Source organism: Arachis stenosperma, chromosome 9, assembly GCF_014773155.1.
Source record: "Arachis stenosperma cultivar V10309 chromosome 9, arast.V10309.gnm1.PFL2, whole genome shotgun sequence".
Lineage (NCBI taxonomy): Eukaryota > Viridiplantae > Streptophyta > Magnoliopsida > Fabales > Fabaceae > Arachis > Arachis stenosperma.
The window spans coordinates 161,537,380-161,559,638 of NC_080385.1; the positions used below are offsets into that span (position 1 = coordinate 161,537,380).

A 22,259-nucleotide genomic window follows, 5' to 3' on the forward strand; every position below is an offset into this window, starting at 1 on the left:
ATCCTGTGGATAGAAGAAGTACTTTGGGGATGTGTTGCTTTCTTGGGCAAACCCTAAATGTTTGGTTAAGTAAAAAGCAAGTTGTTGTTGCTTTATCTACTGCTGAGGTCGAATACATTTTAGCTTCCTCATACTGTTCACAATTAATTTGGCTTAAAACTCAGCTTGTCAACTACAAACTGAAAATTAATAGTATTTCTTTATTTTGTGATAACTTGAGTGCCATAAACATCTTTAAAAATTCTGTGTTGCACTCAAGAACAAAGTACATTGAGGTGAGATATCACTCTATTAGGGAACATGTGCAAAAAAGAACTATTGATATTCAATTTATAAAATCAGAAGATCAATTGGCTGATATTTTCACAAAGCCGTTATGTGAAGATAGGTTCTGTAAACTGAGAACTGCACTAGGAATAATTGATATTCAATATGTGGAGTAATTGTGCCTAATAAAATTCTAAGTATTTTTTTGTCTCACAGGTGGCAGGAAAACAAAATTGAGTAAATGATGACCTCTTTTATAAGGCTTGAACAAGGCCCAAAAATCTTCTAAGACATGAGTTTGAAATAAAACTCAAAGGGATCTCAAGTAATTCTTCATCACTGTTGGACCTAAGAGAGATAAGCTTTGTTTAATTAAATGGGCTTCATACTTACCTTGATCATTAAATACTTAAAATTTGTTTCTCTTTTCTCTTTCTTCTCCATTTTAAGTTATATCAATTAGAAGCCTTTCAAATCCTTCTTGATATGTCATTTCAAAAACTGCATTTCTTTTAAATTTCAAACCTCTCCTTAAATACCATTTCATTAAAGAATTTTATGTTTTAAAGAGAATTTTTCTTTGTGCATTAATGATAGTTTCTTAATCAAAAAAACATCTTTCTTCTCCACTATCCCACTTTGACGCTCTCTCTCCCTTCTACTCTTTCATCCCTTCTTCAATATGAGAAAGAAAATAGCAACTAGAAAAGGCACTGGCTCATACATGCCTCTTCGCAATCCTCCTCATTTAAAATAACTTCAATCTCATACTCACATACGCATTCACTCTCATTCATCCTCATCTTAATCTCATCAACAGACGGAATCCATAGCAATAAAGACCATTCATCCTTGTGCTTCCTCAATGCATAGGGGAGCCGAATCATCTATGGTTAAGGGAGGAAAAGGAAATGGCCCCATGCAAGAAGAAGATCATCCACCATCTCCTCCTCCACATTTCACACCTCATTCCACAGGACGTTCTTCTAATCGTCCTCCAAAAGCATCCAGAAGGCCAATTCTCAAGCCTACCAGGGAACCCCCTAACATTGAATCCATTGAGTACAAAACGAAATTTGATAAACATTTTCACTCTCGCTATGATCCTCTCTGATTCTCTTCCTGTATGGATTATGAGTTTCACAAACAAGTGCTTTTAAAACATTTTCTTTGTTCTACTTTTGTTGTTGACATTGAGGATTTGGCTGAAAAAGGAATTGATTTTAAGGATAACTTCGCTCTGTTGAAATGGAATTTTTTTTTTCAAAATTTGAAAATAAGTTTATCCAAATCTAGTCAGAGAGTTCTATGCTAATTTGCTTTTTCATGAGGGAGAAATCCACTCCTATGTTAAGGGTTGTCAAATTGTTTTGAATAAGGAATCTATTAGTGAGGCTCTCGGTTATGAAGATATCGATGTAAGAGCTTACATGTCTGGAAAAAGGGACGACCACCTTGGTATCTCTCATCAGGATGTCTTGGCAAGTATTTGTGAAAATTTTTCACTTATGGATGGTATGATTCCCACCCATAAGGCTCTAGGACCTGTTAGAGCCCAGCTTCACCGAATCTTCACACACATCATTCTTTCCCAAAGTGGATCATACCAAAGAGTTATAATTTGTGATATTTTAGTGCTGTATGCAATTCTGAATCTAGCTCTCATTTCTTTTGCTTACCTCATAATTCGACATATGCTTGACTGTGTTTGAAGTGACAAAAATATCTCTCTACCATATGACATGTTTCTAACTTGCATATTCGAATATTTCACAATTGATCTGAGTAATGAGTCAGTTGAGAACAAAATTTTATCTCTCAAAGATAGCGGTGCAATAAAACAAACCAAAGGCAAGGGTCCTAAGATCACTAAGGATCATATCTTGGATGAAAGTGAAGATGAAAGCCTTCCCTCACCTTCAATGGCCGATACTTCTGACTCCTACAAGTACTTAATCTTTGGGGTTATCAAAGATGTCCTTCAAGAGTTTTTGTCTATGACCATACAAATGGCCCAATTAAGTAAACAATCTCGGAAGCTTGCACTTCAAACTGAAAAATTCCTGATGAAATCTCATGACAGAATTAAAGTACTTTTGAAGCACCTTGATTCACTTGATGAGGATCAGGTAATGTCCGAGAAAGAGGAAGATATATTGGAAACTGAAGAAGAAAAATTTGATTTCTAATCTTGCCCCCTGCTGCCATTGGGAGTTTAATATTTTGTTACTTTTGGATTTTGAACTTTGATAACTATTTTCTAGTTTTATTTAAATAATGTTTCATTCGGGATGACTGTAATAACTTTATACATTTAACTTTATTTATTATAAGCTTGCTTAGCTTGTTGTTTTGCTCGATTTATTGCTGTGCTTTGCTTGCAGGTTCTCTCCTTGATGACAAAAAGAGAGAGAAAATAAAAAGAAAAATGAATATGGGAATATGGCTGCCTCTGACTATGGCTGCCTCTGATTTGACATGTTTTTTTTTTTTTTGGAATTTATGAAGTTTTGTGCTGACTCTATTTTGATATCTAAATTTTATGTGTCTAAAATTTTAAAGAACTTAGTTATGACTTGCTGAGTTGTTTGGAATAGTTTGCAAAATTTATAGTTGCTTGGAATTTTCAATTTGTTAACAAATTGTTGAAAGCACACATTGAGGGGGAGTTCGGTGATAAAAAAAGGGAGTGTCTTATTGATGAAATCATCAAAGGGTAGTTTCTATTCTTAAATCTCTTTCAATACATTTTTGTATAATAATGTTTGTCATTAGGGAGAGATTGTTGAGTTTGAAAAATTAAATATTAAATTAAAGTGATGAACAAACATTAATGGATTATTTGTTTATATGATTTTGTTGTATTTATGCGCAGAAAATAAATTAATTAACACCGACCCAAGGTGCAAATAATCAAGACTCATCAATAGCAAGCCCACACATACAAATAAATTCTAATTCAGCTATAGCAACAATCTGATCTAAATTGATTGGCTAAACCATGAGGAAGAAAGAAATCAAATAGGCCCAAAGAAAAGATCCAAACCCATTCGATGAATCCACCAAAACTCACCATTCATAAACTTAAACCCCCAAGTTCAATTCATTCGAATTCCATCTTACTTCCACCGAAAGCCAAACTCTCTCTTCTCTCTCCTATCACATCACTCTCTGAACAAAGAAGAAAGAAAGAATAGAAAAGTTCTGGGACTAAGTTTCGGTGAAGAACAAAATTGTGTTACCAAGTTCAAACAAGTTTTAGGGCTACAACAAAAGGGAGGATTGCATCCGCTCAGAGCATCTCAAAAGCTGATTTTTTCATTTGAACTACACCAACAAATCGTGAAGAAATCTGCCAAGTCTCAAGTACAAATTAAGCAACCATGGAGATAGTAAAGTCAAACAAGTTCAGTGGCAAATTCACGGTCCAAAACTAAACTTGGGAACAAAGAAAAGATTTATGGTCAAGATCAAAGAAGTTTGAAGAAAAAGGATGAAAGAAAAGGTATGTTGCATATCAAAGATTCCGCTTTCTCTCTCTGTTCTGATGACGCCGCTGCAAGGTCTGATGCTGGAGAAGAAGATTGCAAAGGGTTGAATTTGCCTCGACCTTGGAAGCTTCACTCTTCTATAATAAGGGTGAACAACCAAGGGTTGAAGGCAAGGAGAGTAGAAGAGAGAACTTGATTCAGTTCTCATAACTACCTAAACTGTTCTAAGTTCTTCTCTTTCATATGGTTACCATTTAGTAGTTCTTTTTCTTAGTTTAGTCTGTTTGAGTCTCATTAAAAAAAGACAAACATGGTGATGTTTGTAAGAAAAAACCCATGAGTGAAAAAAGGCAGTGAGTTAGACTTGAAAAAAAAAGTCATAGTTATCTCAGAAATTCTTTGTATGTATTTCTGTTTTGTGTCATGATCTTGTGAGAATTCCTTTATAAGTTGAGTTAGCACTTTACTGTTGAAAGGTAGGTTGAGTCCTAAACAAATTTTGATTGGGTTAGAATCTCGATTTTTCTCAGATAGGATTGTGTAGATCCTAGGGAGAATTGGTGATTGTAATCCATTGAAAAATAGTAAAATTTCGTCATAGTTGTGATGAAGACTGGATGTAGGCCATATTGCACTGGGTAGCTGAATCAGGATATATCTGTGTGCAATTCTATGTTCTCTTCTCTATCTCTGTTTTTGTAATTTAGGAGACAAAAAAAAAAGTATCTACTACCGAGTTAAGAGATTAAACCAAAATATCTTCTGTATTTTCATGATAGATAAGAAATAAAAACAAAAATATCTTCTCAAGTTTTTTTGGTGAAGCTAAGTTAAAAGTTAGCAGAAAATGAGGATAAAATTCAATCTTCTTTCTCTTAGCCACTAATAACTATTATATTAGTTTTTGAGATATTTTTTTTTCAATATTTATTTAAATGTCTCATTTTGTTAGACTTTAAAAATTTTAAAATTACTGAATATTTTTTTATTAAGTTTTGAATGTGTTTTTTTTTATGTTTTTGATGTTTTGAAATTTAAAATGATTTTTGATTTTTAAAATAATTTTAAATTTTTAATATAGTTTTAGATGTTCTTTTTTAAATTTTGGATATTTCTTTTTCGTTGCGAGTGACGGAAAAATTGGAGGTAGTGGGTGGCAATATGAGAAAAGAGATTAGGATTTATTATGTGGATGTGGAAAAAAAATTAGAATTTGTATGATAAATAGTGAAAGATAAAAGATAAATTAAAATAAGAAGAGATAAATGACTTAGAATATTTTTTCATGTTTAGAATGCAACCCAATAAAATATTAGCTAGTGTTATTCGCGCTCCTGTTTATTGCCTAACGTAATTGTTTTATTTTTTATTTTTTTATTTTTTTTAGTTTTTCCATTCCATGGTGCATGCATATATTTGAGACACTTGGAACTTGGGAGTCCACCATTTATTAGGGAAAAAAGTCAAAGACATATCTACGTGGCTTCCAAATATTGTTCTACATGTCCTATCTTTCACTTACATAATAATGTTTATACGAGTATTAACTAGCATTGCGAAATATTTGACCTTGTAAAAATATATACTACAATATATAATGTACGGCTAACATCAATACATGAATATCAAATAATCTTGACTTTGGTGCACAGCTAATATAATGTTCACTTGATGGTAAAAAAAAAATATAGGTAATCAATAATATTTTTGAATAATGTATAAATAATGTGAATTAATAAAATTAAAAAATAAATTTAAATTAGTAGCATTAAATTGAGATGTAATATATTTTATTTGATTGGTAGTTATTTATATTGTTCAAGATAATTATTGTTTACCTAATTCTCTCCGTAATAAACTTCACCCTTAGCTTAGATACATTAATAATTCATACATTATTATTCATACGTGATGCAATCTTTTTAGTTTTTTTCATCTGAAAGCATGCAGCAATGTTTTGATCTTGATTGAGTAGAGTTTGCCTTTTCTATATATAATAAGTGGTACAAAAAGACAAAAGTTTCATATTGTATTAAGATTCGTTGTATACACAAAACCTTATACATTATTAATTGGTATGTAGTTCGCGTATTCCCGAACATAACAACGAATAATGTTACGTTGAATATCCACAAAAGACATTGCATATGCTTTCTTTGTTGACAAATGGCACAGGTCATATCATAGCTACTAAAAAATGTTGATGAATTTTTTATTTGAAATAAAAAAAATGTTATGATAAAGTTTATTTGTGTTTGGATACGACTCCACATTGGCATTGGTTTAAAATATTATGATTTAGCTAGTTATGTTTCCTTTCTATAAATTAAACAAATTAATAATGTAGTAGTATGTGTAAATTCATACCAAGTGTCACAAAGAGATGCAGAGCTTAATTTTGACATCAGAGATCACAAAGCTCATAGACATTATCATGTGACAAAGTCAACGGTTTCAATTGTTTTTTGCACCAATCAAGGGGTTATTTGTTCTTGTGAGTTGTGATGGAAAATTATTGATTTTTAGGGTACTACGTCATCTGATTTAGTCTAATGTATTAATACTAGCAAGTGAAACAAATAATTATTTTTCATAAATTAGTTTGTAATTACAATTAGTAGACAATAACACTTTTAATTACAATAGAGAGGTGTTTGATATATATAAATATAAATTTGGCTCCAATCCATTATGCACATTTCCTTTATAGTAAATATTATTTTAACACTAATATTTTTTTAACAACTAAGATATATTCTTTTTCTTTTGTTAATTAAAAAATCCTAAATATTACAATTAATTGATAATAACTATATTTTTATATGACTGTTAAAAATATTAAGTGTGCAAATAGTGTTTTTTTTTTCAAATGAATCGGACAATTTTTATCTTTAAACATTACATCATAAAATTCATCCATATTACACTTTCGTTCACAATACAATACTTAAGAGAGTTATTACTTAAAATAGTCTCTAAATTTATAGTTGAGTCTTAATGTCGTCTTTGAACTTAAAATTGTCTCAAATTTGTCCCTCAACTTAACAACAACGTCCCTGAGATACTTTTCGGTGACGAAATAATGACATGGTTAGACGGCAGTCATGCTGTACTGATAAAACGTCGCCGTGTTTTATTTTTAGTGTCTAAATAGAATATATAAACGATTGACGTCTTTTAGGGTATTTTAAAAAGTTTTAACTCCAATATGTTAAAACCTCTCAAAAAAACTTAAACGATGTCGTTTATGTTTTATTTGGGTGAAAAAAATAAAACAATGATGTTTTGCCAGTCTAGCATGACTTTTAACGTGGCCTCCATCCAATCACGTTATTATTTCGTCACCAACAAATATCTCAAGGATGATCGTTGTTAAATTGAAGAACAAATTTAAGACAATTTTAAATTCACATTAAGGATGGACTGCAAATTCAGAGACCACTTTAACTATTAGCTCTATTTAAAGGTTTTCTTTTATTATTTGGTCTTCACCAAATTTTAAATTCAAATGTAACATATTAAAAGACACCATAATTTGTATAGTTATAATTAATTCCGGCTGGTGATTGTATTATTAGAGAATATAGTAAGTCAGGCCCAATATTGCCTAAAATATTGGGCCTCTTAAGCATCTCACTTGATATTAGAGAATATTTGGAGACTTCGGCCAACAAGCAAACTGAAGCTTTCCAAATCCTTTAAGATTTCCATGATAAAAAAAATAAAAAATCTTATTTTAATATACCAAACGAATAAAGAAAAGAAACAACTAACCAAGTTGGGTTGGTCTAGTGGTTAGCTCACTAGTCCGCTTAAGCAAGTGTCGGGGGTTTGAATCCCGCCTTGTGCATGCAGCAATTCATTGGCCAGTGGCAAACTCTGGATTAAATAAAAAATTAAATACATATAATAAGTCTCATAATGACATAATATGCCTTAAATATAATAATAAATAATAATATTATAGTACATTGTGCGGTTTGGATTGGATTCGATCGGTTATAAAAATAGATCCAAAATTCGATCATATCCAACGGTTTATAAAAGATAGAATCCAATCAAATCCAAGTTAATATGATTTTAATCAATTTTTAATTTGAATTAAATTGAATAAACAGTTTAATTTGGATCGATTTAGATTTGAACACCCTACGTATAAGGCCATGAATGATAGACATCATCCATAAGGTTAAATTTTATAATTTGACTAAAAACGGTTAAAAAAATAAAAATAAAAATTAGAGAACACAAAAACAGAGCAGCAGAGACACAAGAAACCTCAAATGGATAACACAAATAAAAATCAGTTTCGCTATGTCTTCTGTCTGAAAGAAAAAACCAACGGTGGAAGAAGATGCACTTGTTTCTTCATCCTTGCAAGTCCCTCTGTTGTTCAATTCCATTTAAGGATATCACTCTTTTCACATTCAATAAGAAGAAGCAGCCACATACCAACAACCCCACAAAGCAACCATTCTCAACGCCACAAAAGTTTGGTTCTTTTACCAATACTATAGTGCTTTCAAATTCTCTTGTCTCCGTTGTTTCTAATAAAGGTTCAATTTTGGGCCCTGCCCACTTCACTTTTTGCTCAAAAAATGAAGGCTTTAATGGCTTCTCCAGTGATTTGTCTCCAGAGGCTGTTGATGATGATGGAACCCAAGAGCTTGAAAAGCTTGAGTTGCTGAACAAGCCTTCTCCTTTGCCTGTCACAGAAGAGTCTTCTACTTCTGATTCTGAAATGGAGAAGGAGCAGGAGCAAGAGGTGCCTTCCAAGGAGGATGCATTGGCACCGTTTTTGAAGTTTTTCAAAGGAAGTGATGGGGATGATGAAGATGATGCTTTCGAGGGATTGGAAATTTCTGAGGAAAAAGATGATTTTGGTGGTGAGGAAGAGGAAGGAGAAGAAGATAAGAAGTTGAATGTTGAGTACTATGACCCAAAACCTGGGGATTTTGTGGTTGGTGTTGTTGTTTCAGGGAATGAGAACAAGCTTGATGTGAATATTGGTGCAGATTTGCTTGGTACAATGTTGACAAAGGAAGTGCTTCCATTGTATAACAAAGAAATGGATAACTTGTTATGTGATATGGAAAAGGATGCTGAGGGTTTTATGGTAAATGGGAAGATTGGAATTGTGAAGAATGATGATGCAATGAGTGCAGTTGTTCCAGTTCCTGGAAGGCCTGTTGTGGAGACTGGAACCATTTTGTTTGCTGAGGTTTTAGGTAGAACACTTAGTGATAGGCCATTGCTTTCGACCCGAAGGCTCTTTCGCCGCATAGCCTGGCATCGAGTTAGGCAGGTTTTTCTCTTCTCTAATTCCTCTTTTCCAAGTTCCATGTGTAGATTATGTGAGTTGGGTTCAATTGTTCTCATTACTACTTTGCTTGAAGATTTGATTATTTATATGAATAGGAGGCAAATGATAAATAACATTTATAGTTAGTAAGGAAATAATTGACAAAATTGATGACTATGATTTAATGAATGGAATTTTCATTTTCTTTTAGCAAATTTAAACCTTGGAAAGTTTTGAATGATGTCTTATTCTGCTGCTGAGATGTAAATATTCCATTGTCAATGTTTTGAGCAGATAAAACAGCTCAATGAACCTATAGAGGTTAGAATCACAGAATGGAATACTGGCGGCCTGCTAACAAGGATCGAGGTTCGTGCCATTAACTGTAATAGCTATGTTCATGTATCGGTTTGATAGATGTTTACTCCTTGAATATGGCTGTGCAGGGTTTGCGAGCTTTCATTCCGAAGGCTGAGCTTATGAAAAGAGTAAATAACTTTACCGAATTGAAAGAAAATGTGAGTTATATCCCTGGAACTTTCTTTCTTCTTGGTCAGGAAAATAAATCATCTTTCTCATTTGAGATGGGTTCAGCAGATTACCTGAAAAGAATCTGCAATCCATAAATGTGTTTACTTTCTTGTTCTCCAGGTGGTCTGAAACTTTTTAAATACATTTGATGCTTCTGTCTTCAAACATTCTTATTCTTTCTCTAGTCCTACTTCTTACAGCTATTTGATTAATAATGATGTAGGTGGGACGCCATTTTTTTGTACAAATCACTCGAATAGACGAATCTAAGAACAATTTGTTACTTAGTGAGAAGGCAGCTTGGGTCAGTATTCTCATCTACATTTCTATTCTTCTTTCTTGATGCTATATTCCAATGCTGCATGGTGTGAGCTTTTCTATCTTGTATTTGTTTTTTGAAATTCCTGCTATGTAATGTGATGTTGCAGGAAAAGCTATATCTTCAAGAGGGAACACTTCTTGATGGGACTGTGAAAAAGATCTATCCCTTTGGAGCACAAGTTAGAATAGGAGAAAGTAACAGAAGGTCAGTTAAATCTTGAGTGCACTTTTTCCATTTTACAACTTTAAACTTTCATTACATTTTACAAAATTTGATAATAGCCATTGCACTGTAATGGAGAAAAATAACAAAACAAAGCATATTTTATCTGAAGGATAGATTTGAAATTCGAAAACATCATGTTACAATTGTTAGCACACTTTAGCCCTGCTTTGAACCATGGATATGCATGACCTCACATTTTAAAATGTACTTCTTTGAGTAATCTTTCAGTGGGTTGCTGCATATTTCAAATATCAGTCAAGCTGAAGTTACTTCTGTTAGTGACGTACTTTCTGTCGACGAGGACGTTAGAGTTCTAGTGGTGAAGTCAATGTTTCCTGGAAAAATTTCTGTGAGGTAATAAATTGCTGACTGAAACATGAAAACTGCTCACAATGCAAAACAACAGATCAGCATATAAAGGAGAAAGTAAGGACATTCTTTTTTAAACTTTTTATATTCTTTGCAATGCAGCATTGCAGAACTTGAAAGTGAACCTGGCCTTTTTCTATCAGACAAAGAGGTACTTATTTATTTGCTACTCTATTAAACTTAATTTGTTGTCTAAGTTGGATTGATCTTGATTGGTGCTTTTATTTATACAAAGAGAGTATATAAGGAGGCTGATATAATGGCGAAGAAATACAAGCAAAAGCTACCATCTGGTCCTATCAGTCAACAGTTAGAGCCCCTTGCAGCCGCTCCCTTGCCGTTTGAGAACGAATCGCTTTATGCGAACTGGAAATGGTTCAAGTTTGAAAAATAATGGTTTCACACAAGACAGGCATGGAATGATTCACTAAGAGAAATTCAACTGAGAGAACTTGACAGTGCATGGATCACTCAGTTCCAAGAGGGGCATGCCATTTTGGAAGGAAACCATCAAGAGCCTCCAGTGGAAATTGGATGAGGTCATTGTTGTGACTTCTGATGAATTCTTTGCATGAAGAGAACAAGCCATAAAGAATGTGGTGCAATGGATCAAAGCGTAACTCGGTTCCATTCTTTTTTTACCCTTCAACTTTCTCTTATCTTGATACCAAAAAAACATACATCTGTTCTTTTTACATCAAATTTTCTTAATTTTTTGCCCTGGTTTGTAGCCTAGCCATTTTGTACTCATGTAGGTAAACATACATCATAAAATCACGTGTCAAGCACAATTGTTGAGAGTTTGAAATCATTTTAATAAAAAAGATTTTAAAATCATCATATTATGTATCTTGTGTTGATACATTGTTAAATGATGATGATGATGTAAAAAGTTTACCCTGAGAAAGATCCGGATGAATTCAAATTATAATGGCATTTTCTACGTATCTTTAAGCATCTTGCCCTTTTTCAAGGGTTTGGACAGCTAGGGTTACCAGTTAAGTTCCCTCTGATTGATTCATCGACGTTTCCCTGGTGACCTGACTATTTGCTTAGAGTGATTTAATGCTACGATGTATTAGGGAGCGTTATTGAATTCATCATGTCCCAAATCCCTACAAAATACTCCCGAGCTCCACTCAGATCGGTTTCCAAGATAGACAGATTACGCGACAAAAAAAAAAAAAAAAACACCAATGCAGAAAATAATATTTGAATTTTTTAATCAAATTAGAACGATACCTATGAATTATATTTGTCGAATTGCTATTTTGTATTAATAATACTTGCTAAGAAATATTCACCAATTTAAGGAAACTACAATATTATAGTATTTGGTTAATAACCATAATAATAATAATCCATTTTCCCCTTCACATCAGTAGGCTTGCGGAGGATAAAAAAGAGTAGAAGCAAATGCAGGCAAAACTAAGTTGTAGCTTTGAAACTTTAAAATTTCTTGAAAACAAACAATTTGTATCCAAAACCTTTGTTTATAACTTTGTTTCTCGACTGCTCCCTACAGAGTGCCGGACCATGACCAAGATAACTCGTTACTCAAATAAATATATAGAATGAAAGAAACTCTCAAAACTCCCAGACCCAGAATGCTCAAGACTTAGAATTCAAACCCAACTCTAACTTAAGCTTGCTGACAAGAAGACTCAAAGGAGGACACAAACACCTCAATTAATTGCATGGCTCTGACACAATTCCATGACTAACGAGTATGACACTATCCCAAGATGTGATGGCAAACACAACCACCTAACCTCGTCATATTAACCATGTACTGTAAAATGTGATGAATAATACTCAAGCTGAAGAAGCAGGCTCTTCACCTTCCTTCTCTGCATCTGCCTTAGTTTCCTGTTTTGTTTTGGATTCTTTTTCCTCAGGCTTCTCGTCTTTCTTCTCTGCATCTGTCTTCTCTTCAACACTCAATTTCTCAAGAAGACCAGCTGCTGCGGATCCTTCTTCTCCTTCCTCTTTCTTCTGGGACTCTGCAACTTCTTGGAATGTTTCCATGAAGCTTTTGCAATCTAATTCAAAGAGAAAACAAGAGTAAATATACACAGTAAAACTATGATGAGAATGACAACAATAAGCTTTTTGTCCAGCAGTGAATACATAAAGCTGAATTTGGAAAGGGCAAGAGCACCCTGTAACTTAACTTTGACAAAGTACAAGTTGTTCAACTGTTTTTGTGGAAATAATAGTAGTAGTACATGTGAGGTATCACATCATGCATGATAGGCAATTTTAACCTTCAACAATTCAAAAAAACTTCCAACAAGTGTTTTAAAATTGTGTCCATGACAGCGTCATGGCAAAATGGCATGGCAGAATTTGGGCCTGCTGCCATCTGGGTAACACTGCAATGCGATAATGATGGTGGACACAATGGTGGCAACGCCATGGTGGTCCATGACATGAATGGCGGGGCTGGGTGAACCTTTTTTTACATTTGAAGGTTGTTTTGTCATTCAGAAAACTCTAAAAGTTAACATTAGTAAGGTCACATTCTCATACCCCAATTTCAGCCTCTTGCGCCGTAACCAACCCAAAAATATCTTCTCTGTGTCATTCTCCCTCCCTCTTTGCTGCTGGAAGAACCACTGACAGCATCACCGCCACATGGCACTGGCGGTTGGCCCTACAACTATTACTCCTCCTCCTCTCTTCTTTCTCTGTTGTTCTCTCTGCTGCTCAAGGAAGAAACCTCTCTTCTATCCTTATTACAATGTATATAGGTCACTATGTCAACTTTAAAACATAATGAGACAATGTCTTTAGTCTTTCTTTTTTATTTTTAGTATTTGACTATGCCATCGTTGGCATTTAAACTCCGCCTTTTTTTGGTGTTTATGACTTAAGGTTGTGTGAAATTGCTGAATTAATTGCATGTTTTATGGGTAGAAAGTTGCTAATATTGATTAGATTTTATAATCTGTTACATGTGCAGTTTTTCTTCATTTTTGTTGTGCATATGCATGTATTTTCAGTCCATCCACAATTTTCCGAAACGCATACGCCATAATCTTATGACAGATTTTTGGCGCTCTGCCATGAGCCGCTATCCGCAATAAAAAAACTATGCTTCCAACATTTATTGAATATACTCATCAGATACTTTGTTCTCATTTGAAAGAAGAAAATTTCATTAGCAAGAAAAGAATGGCATAATGAACAACAGAGGGGGATTAGATATCCTCATATACATACAAAAAGATAGTCATCAAATACACAGAAGCCTGTTAGATAACTTTTGTGTTATAATTAATCACATATGTAGATAACTTCACCACATCAAGACAACACACAACTAGCAAGGTAATAATAAATGATATAGTTAAGTGCATAAAGAAGCCGTCAAAATAACAGTAAGTCTCTCTCTAATAATTATTGCAAACAAAACACAATGGAAGTACAGTTAAGTGAGAAATGTCTCCTAAGGCCCTAACTAACTATAATGCTTAAAAAGTTCCCAAGAAATGTGACGACAGACTCTGGTTCAAACTGCTCAATTCACTCCAAATTCATAAGAAAATTTTAATGCAAGTGATTAGCAAACTTTAACCAATAAACATAGGAAACACACAAATACGCTAGTATCTCAGAGTATCAAAGAACACTGAGTGCAAAACAGAATACGCTGTGCATGGTTGGTTTAAAGTTCAAACTACAAATAAAATGAACATAGACTCAACGAACCGATTAAATGTACCAAGGCACAAGATGAACATCACAAGATCATTGATCAACATAAAACAGAAATCAGTACATTCATGAATAGCAGCCAAGTGGTGACAGACTTTGTCAAACACAATCACAATTTAATCTAATCAACTACAAAAAGGCGTTAAGAAAAGAGTTAAAAACATCCCAGCAAGATTATCCAAAAAGAAAAAAGGACATGCTCACTTTCAACTGAAGGGAATCGGATGCAGAAGAGCTCATCCTTGAGTTCACCGTCGGCGAAGTCCCTTGCATGCCAGACGCAAGATTTATCGTTCCCAGCATGCTCTTGCACGGACATAGTAGCTAAAACTGCAACAATCAAACGGCAAAGATGATGACAAAAAAAAAGGGAAAAAAAACTCAACCTAAAAAAGGAGAAATGAAAAAACAAGATCAAATAAAATCAAAGCAATGAAAAGAAGATGCAAATGAAAGGAATCACATACTGAGATGATTGGCGCAGATCTTGAGGGTTTTGGATTGCCTCATGAGAAGCCTAACCTTGCCAGTAGCCTTGTGCTTCAGGAACTTGACGGTACCTGCGCCTCGCTCCTTCCACTGATTCCCATCCTTGTCGAATCGGTAAAGCTTCGATTTCCTACAATCAATTGGAGTAAAAGCACAGATTTATTTTAATATTCAAAAAAGAAAAAAACGATGATCGAAGAAGAGAAGACTCAAAAAAGCGTGAGTGAGGGATTACAGATCGAGGATGACATCTTCGTCCTCTTCGCCGGTAGTGACAGCAACCTCCTCGAGCTTGACGATAGGAGCAACCTGAGCTCCGGTGTCTTCGTCATCGGCGGGAGCGGGTGCTTCATCCTCCTCCCGGTGTTCGGGATCGGCGCTCGACATGTTTTAGAGAGAAAGAGAGAGCGGTGGAGTTTAGGGTTTGCGCAGTGCAAGTGCGTGAGGGAGTGAGGTGTTAGGGCAGTTAGGCTAATGGCACAGTAATCGAGCTGTGTTGTGTTGTCAGTACTCACTACTCAGTAGTGTCTAGTGTGTATTATTGATTGGGCTTCTCTTTTTCTTTCTATCTCACAGCGAAAAAGTGCCAATTCATCATGTGGTCGTGGGCTCCATGCGTCTTAAAATACTGAAATTTGTGGGATCAATTTCTTTATCCCTTTAAAATAAGTGGATCATAACATAAATTTATTTATTTTTCGTCAGCATATAATATAACATAAACTATGTGTTATGTATTTTAAGGAAATATTTTAAATTAAAAATATTTTAAAAAATACTAAAAGTTATTAATTTTTTTGTATTTTAAATATATTAAATTAAAAAAATTATTATACTCTTAAAATTTATTTTTAAAAAACAAAATAGATAAATCTTTATCTTAAAAATAAACAGAAATTATTATTGTTATTGTATGCAGGAAAATCAAATTTATTTTTATCTATTTAATTATTTTTGGCCCAACCGTCAGATATTCAGATTTAGAAGCCAGCCATCTGTGTACTCATAATGTTTTTTTTTTTGCACAGACTTTTAATCTTTATTTCTTGGATCAGAGAGTCAAATTATATTATATTAGCTAGCGTGGTAGCAAGCTTAATAAACTGAAAGTGATCTCTTATAAACCAAATTGAGCTAAGTGTGTCAAATTGGACAGTAGATAGTAGAGGGATGCACAGCTAATAAATGGTATTAAATTTTCAATTTTTAGCCTAAAAAATTTTATAAGACTAAAATTTTATCTCTCAAAATTGAAATTCTAGTTAACAATACTGTGTTTCTGTCTCAGTTACCAAACATTACCACATAGATTGAGTTGATTTCCCGGGCCCGTGGATAATTGATGTTATACATCATTTGGCAAATGATTATTGGGAATATATAATAATGTATGTGAAATTGCAACATTGTATTAATTATGAATTAGGTAATTGGAATTGGGTGAACAAGTGAATCATCAGGCCTGACCAAGCCATCACCATGTTGGTAGGTGCAGTGTGAAACTCGAGCCATGTTGATGGCTATTTCTTTGAAAGCTGCTGGCAGCAGTGGTGCAGACTCTCCGTTCATCTTCTGCCATTCTTTCTCGATCATTGTAGAGCCTGAAAATGGTGCATGTGGAGCGAACCAGGTAGTTAGTAGTAATGGAATCATCGATGTGTTGAGCCAGTAAGAAATAGCAAGGAGCAATTAACACCTCGCCGGACGACGAAATTGATGCATTTTGTAGGTAGGCATAAAACGGCGGAATGATTTTCTTGTTGCACCAGTTTGCTTCTTGCCGGAATGCTTTGCACAACTCACACCACTGATAACATTCACCACATCAGTTATTATTTTTAATACAGCAATTTTGCGAGATGAGGAAGGCAATCATGCCATTGACACTATTGAAGAGTACTAAGAAGATCAATTTCATGTAGTCTGGAAGAGTGTTTACCGCATTCACATCCCATCTGTAATTGAATATATTTGAAAATGAATAAGCTAATTAAGTAAAGGAGAAGCCAATAATGAATAGATATGAATAATATACTTTGAATAAGTGGGGTTGTTTCTCATCATAATTTTCAATGAACCATCGAGCTTCTAGTCTATGGACTCTTGGGTTATAAGGAAGTTCAAGTGCATGAGTCACCTTTTGTGATAACTTACTATCGGCGATGTTTATGAGCAATGCTAGGGGGCCAGCAATTTTTGTGATTGTTAAATATCAACTAGCCATCAATGATGATTTGATGGTGTGAGATTTCATCCAATGGCTCACCTTCCTCTGCTGGTTACATGCTGGCCAAAATTCAATAAAACTGCTGGACCTAGACTTTTTCGATGTTTATTTGTTGTTTCTTTGATGAGATGTGCCTTAGAAAATTTTCTTGCCTCGTCCAACAAGTTTTCACCTTCAACATCAGCATGCGTCGGACCTCCTTCTCCAACTCTTTTGCTGTCTCTTCCGCTACTCTTTCTTCCACCTCTGCCTGCGCCTGCTCCCATCATCAGTATATACATATTACAACAACAATAAGCAGTGAACAAATATTTTTAAATTGTACTTTATATTAATTAATGATTATTAATTAATAATTATTTAAATTTATTTTTTAAAATTATAAAATTAATTATTATTAATTACAGTTATTTAAAATTAATTAGTTAAAAACTATTTATCTATATTTTTTCTATATATTATATACACATGTATCATTTATGTACATGCATGTATCCATATATGTATTAGAGCAATTAGATATTTTTTAAAATATTATTATTTATTCAATTTAGAAAAAATAAATTTTTTATTTTTTGAACCATTAGTACTATAAAAATAAATATTTAAATTAATAAATAATAATAAAATTTTCAAAAAACTGAACAAAGACTAAATTTTAAACAACAAATAACATTTTTTTATATGTATTTGTTAACAAACAAATATTTGTTAAATGGCCAAAAAATTTATCTCCCAATTTACTTTGTAGGCGACCTATTAAAGCCTAAATTATTAAATATTAAATGTTTTACACATTGAAGAACGGTTTAGACTGTCAATAAAAAAATAATTATTTTTATTAACCTAACGATATATAATTAAATGTATTTACAACACTATTTTGTTGTAAATAATTTTTATTATTTTAAATATTGTTGTAATTTAAAACAATCCCGCTACGTAATCAATAAATATTCTACCAACTTCTGCCAACTCTTATCTATAATTGTATTTAATAGAAGTGTCTTTGTGAATGTGTCTAATAAAAATATATTTTTTATGAATAAAAGTGTCTTTAATTCTTTATAGATATATCTCTTTATACATATTAATGCTAATTGTAATTAAAATATAATAATTAATTATTATCGACAATAAATTTGCAAATAGCTTTTCCTTTAGGAAATTAGCAAGAAACTACTACATAGTGGTAATATGTTAGGAATGATAGTCACCCAGAAAAACAATATGTTAGGAATGAATATATTCACTTCAATGACACCTTGAAATTTTAGCTTTAGTTACTGAAGGAAATTAGCATAAAGCAAAATCTTAACTGCAGAGGTACATTCTCAGTTTCCCAAACATCCAAGAACTTTGAGTACAAATGAAAGTAAATAAAAACAGAAATGACACCATTTCACTATATTAACAAAGACAACCTTGTGATAACACACTTCTTAGAATGTAAACTTATAATTTAGCAATCAACCTTCTTATCTTCAAGACTATGGAAACATAAACAAGATCATCCAAGTGATTAAGAACACGAAAATAAGCATGCCTGAAAGTTCTGTTAAAGAAAATAACACTGCAAATCCAACTCCCATAGCTTTGTAAAAGTCAGATGTATCAAAGAAAATGCCATCAGCATGTTCAACAGAACCAGCACCCAACAACTCTTGGCCACTAGAACAATTACTTGTCAAAGGAGGACCACAAAGTTCAGGGTTACCTGTGTAGCTAAGTGCCTCAAAGCTCTGAAGCTGAGTGCTTGTTGGGATCATACCTGATAAGTTGTTGTATGATAGGTTCAAGAAGCTGAGAAAGGACAAATCAGACAAGCTTTGAGGGATTTCACCCATAATTTGGTTCAATGAGAGATCAAGGGACTCCAACAATTTCATTTTACCCATGTCATTGGGTATCTCTCCAGACAAATAGTTTCTAGACAAGTTCAGAAACCGCAGCGCAGATAGCTTGGAAAGTTCTGTTGGAATAGCCCCAGATAGCTTGTTACTTGAGAGGTCAATCATTCTCACAAGGATCAAGTTGTCTCTGTACTCTAATTCATCTCCTTTTGGAACCAAAACAAGACTTTCTTTGTAGTTATCATAGTTGAAATCAAATCCATAGTAGTATTTCAAAGGGTTGGCATAGAAGTCATCTTCACCAGCCATTGCCTTCAAGCTATCCAAACAACTTGGAATTGTTCCTGAGAGGGAATTGTTGGCAAGGTCCAGCACAATGAGGGAGGAAAGTTGGCACATGTTCTGATTAATGCTTCCTTTGAACTTGTTGGATCGAAGGCGAAGAACCATTAGAGATTGCATTTCCCATATCCATGCTGGTAATGTATCAGAAAGTTGGTTGTCACCCATGTCAATGAACTTCAACATTGAGCAATTTTGCATTGTCCAAGGAACTGATCCAGAAAAGGCATTGTCATCTAACAACAAAGACTCTAGTCCAGATAAGTACCCTATGGAGTTTGGAATTTCACCAGACAATTTGTTTGTGCCTAAGTTCAAATGCATTAAAGCTTGCCAATTCATCCAACATTGACCAAGATCACCGGATAAGCGATTGTTCGAAACATCGAGCACGGCTAACTTGTTAGTATAATTACCATTCATCCTCTCACAGAAGAAAGGAGAAATTGGTCCTGAGATTGAGTTGTTGGCAATATTCAGCACTTCAACATTTGCAGACACACTTGGCAATAGACCCTTGAATAGATTAGAACTCAAATTTATAATGCCGGAATTTAAGAAGACATTAGATAGATCTCCACTTATCTCATTGTTAGAGAGATCCAGGAATTCGAGCTGCAAAGTCCAATTCCAAAACCAAATTGGAGCCTTGTCTGAGATACCTGATTTGGACATTGTCAAGACCCTGAGAGAACTTTGCCTCTTAAGCCATGTTGGAAACTTAGGACCTACTCCACAGGAACTCATCAAAGCATATTCAAGTTGAAAAGGGGTCACCCAACTAGAATTGACACTGAAAAATAGTTCTGTTGATGACATTCGAAGTTCCTTTAATTTGGAAAGTTTTAGAAAATTCAATTCATTCATTGGTCCTTCCAACAAATTTGATGAAAGGTCTAATGTCACCAAATTTGAGAGAATTCCTAGACTTTCAGGCATACCACCTGTCAAAGAATTTGAAGCAAGATTTAATACCTGAAGGTTTTTCAAGTATCCAAAACTCTTTGGAATTGTCCCATTGAGTTGGTTGTGACCGAGATTTAACGTCCTCAAGGATGATAAATTTGCCAATGATGATGGAATAGGACCTGTGATGGTGTTGTTACTGAGATCCAAGACTTCAAGATGCTCAAGCTTGCCTAATGAATCTGGAAGTTCCCCACTGAGTTGGTTTCCTTGTAAGACAAGACTCTGCAAGTTCTGAATTCTTGATAGCATCTCAGGGACTTCACCCTGAAGAAAGTTACTTCGCAAATCGAGCTGCACAAGAGTTCTACTGAGATTAGAAATCCATGAAAGTATCCCTTGATTGAGATTGTTGTTTGAAAGATCAAGCACTTGGAGATTTGTGAAGTTGGCTTTCCCTTTTGATGGTGATAAGTTATCAATTTGACAATTCTCCAAGTGCAATTCTGAAAGGGAAGGAAGTGCACCAAAAACTTGAATCCAATCAAGTTCTTTATGTAGGTCTGTACTACTCAAATCAAGGTATTGTAATGAAGAAAGGGTTGAAATCCAATTAAGGTTACCAACTTGAAGAGCATAGTTGTATCCAAGATTAAGATGCTGCAAGTTTGAAAGATTTCCTAGCTGATAAGGGATTAGTCCCATGAATCCACTTAAGCTAAGGTCCAAGTATCTTAGTCCCTTCATTGAGCCAAAGAAGCTTGGTATTTGAGTATGAACAAAATAGTTCAAACTCAAGTCCAGGCTAATCAAAGATTCTAGTTCAAGCAAGGAAGGACTAATCTCACCACTCAACTCCATGTAAGGTGAGTTGAGCGGGGTGCTGAGATTGAGTCCCACGACTCGGCCGGTGATGTTGTCGCAGCGAACTCCTAGCCATCTGCAGCAGTCCTTTTCATTAGACCATGATGAGAGCCTGTTGGAAGGGTCTGAGAGTCCATGCTTGAAGCTGAGGAGTGCATTCCTTTCTTTCTCATTGCATGTCATGTTTAGCCTTTTCACCATGCATAAACTGAAGTGAAGGAAGGTTGTTAGAATGATGAACAGAATCAAGAGAAGAGATTGAGTTGCATATGGGGATGCCATGATCAATTGCTAAACCAGAAGGAATATTATTGTGTATACTATATAGTAATAGTGGCTGCTTAACACATAAGTGTAGTGCAGTTTATATGTGAAATTATTAGTCTATAACATATCTATCACATATATGACTTTGAAATGCTTCTGAATATGTCAATGTGAATAATATGTGTATAGTACAAGTATTTATCTTTTATCTTTTACTTTTATTAAGGAGTTGGAGCAAAAAATCTGCTATGCTGTCACACTTTATTTTGCAAATATTACTCTTATACAAACTTTTAACCAACTCCAATCTTTATCCACCTGGTATTTCTTTTCTAAAAATGAAAAATAATATTTTCTTTTTCTTTGTATAAACAGCAAATTGCACGCTAGTGCTTGTTAATTGTTGGTGAGATTTCACATGCTGTTGTTGCCTTCTTGTGAAATCTATAGTCGAGAATCATTAGATGATAATTTAGTCAAATATGTTAAATCATTTAATAGTGTTCTCAACTATCAACTTTATACGAAGATAATTAAATTGTACGTGAGTTTCTACCTTAATTTTACATATATTTGTACACATAGCTCAACATTTTTTTTGTGATCCTCATATCTGAATTATGAAGTGGTTCATCACTTTTCCAGTCAACGGTGGAATCTCCCGGTTGCACACTTTGACTTCATGGACTCCTGATTTTTACTTGCATTTTATTGGGGAAAGAAAACCAAACTTCAAGTTATGATTAGGACACTCACTACAACTACTACTTGATCATTTGAATATATTTATGGTGGAAAAATAATACGTTAGACATTATTATGCTTAAGAAACATTTCTATTTTAAAGACTTTTTCTTTTTATACTTTTTTTTTTGTTTGTCTAATGGCAGTGGTAGGGCCATTACCAACCCCATTTAGTACAACTTGCATTTTCTGTGGTCAATCAGAAAAAACCATGATTACAAATTCCACATTTAGTTTTCCAATTTGTTCTAATAATATTCATACTATTTTTCATGGAAATCCTAACACCATTTGATGCTCATTTCACACGGCTTTTCTCTCTATTCAATCTTCTATAAGT

The 22,259-nt window shown here is 33.9% G+C and overlaps 3 protein-coding genes across 3 annotated transcripts; 1 reads left to right on the forward strand and 2 right to left on the reverse strand.

The window, feature by feature from the left end:
• Positions 1–8,034: 8,034 nt before the first annotated feature.
• On the forward strand, positions 8,035–11,543 carry LOC130947454 (protein PIGMENT DEFECTIVE 338, chloroplastic). The gene is made up of 8 exons (XM_057876160.1): positions 8,035–9,063; positions 9,355–9,429; positions 9,507–9,578; positions 9,815–9,895; positions 10,020–10,117; positions 10,367–10,492; positions 10,610–10,658; positions 10,743–11,543. The coding sequence occupies exons 1-8, from the start codon at positions 8,113–8,115 to the stop codon at positions 10,899–10,901; spliced, it is 1,611 nt and encodes a 536-aa protein (XP_057732143.1). The 5' UTR covers positions 8,035–8,112; the 3' UTR covers positions 10,902–11,543.
• A 381-nt stretch (positions 11,544–11,924) lies between these two features.
• On the reverse strand, positions 11,925–15,244 carry LOC130947455 (ran-binding protein 1 homolog b-like). Its single transcript, XM_057876161.1, has 4 exons — positions 14,952–15,244; positions 14,695–14,846; positions 14,432–14,557; positions 11,925–12,549 (listed from the first exon to the last, which is right to left on the reverse strand). The coding sequence occupies exons 1-4, from the start codon at positions 15,101–15,103 to the stop codon at positions 12,323–12,325; spliced, it is 657 nt and encodes a 218-aa protein (XP_057732144.1). The 5' UTR covers positions 15,104–15,244; the 3' UTR covers positions 11,925–12,322.
• A 2,966-nt stretch (positions 15,245–18,210) lies between these two features.
• On the reverse strand, positions 18,211–21,321 carry LOC130947456 (receptor-like protein EIX2). The gene has a single exon (XM_057876162.1). It carries the CDS (start codon positions 21,188–21,190, stop codon positions 18,434–18,436), a length of 2,757 nt encoding a protein of 918 aa, XP_057732145.1. The 5' UTR covers positions 21,191–21,321; the 3' UTR covers positions 18,211–18,433.
• Positions 21,322–22,259: the final 938 nt, after the last annotated feature.

What these genes read in the sequence shown, in the direction of transcription:
- LOC130947454 (XM_057876160.1), top strand. Translation starts at nt 8,113, where the DNA reads ATGCACTTGTTTCTTCATCCTTGCAAGTCCCTCTGTTGTTCAATTCCA. An exon ending in CCTGGAAAAATTTCTGTGAG is followed by an intron (nt 10,493 to 10,609) that starts GTAATAAATTGC and finishes TTTGCAATGCAG; the next exon opens with CATTGCAGAACTTGAAAGTG. An exon ending in TTTTTCTATCAGACAAAGAG is followed by an intron (nt 10,659 to 10,742) that starts GTACTTATTTAT and finishes ATTTATACAAAG; the next exon opens with AGAGTATATAAGGAGGCTGA.
- LOC130947455 (XM_057876161.1), bottom strand. Translation starts at nt 15,103, where the DNA reads ATGTCGAGCGCCGATCCCGAACACCGGGAGGAGGATGAAGCACCCGCT. An exon ending in GAAGATGTCATCCTCGATCT is followed by an intron (nt 14,847 to 14,951) that starts GTAATCCCTCAC and finishes AATTGATTGTAG; the next exon opens with GAAATCGAAGCTTTACCGAT. An exon ending in GATCTGCGCCAATCATCTCA is followed by an intron (nt 14,558 to 14,694) that starts GTATGTGATTCC and finishes TGATTGTTGCAG; the next exon opens with TTTTAGCTACTATGTCCGTG.
- LOC130947456 (XM_057876162.1), bottom strand. Translation starts at nt 21,190, where the DNA reads ATGGCATCCCCATATGCAACTCAATCTCTTCTCTTGATTCTGTTCATC.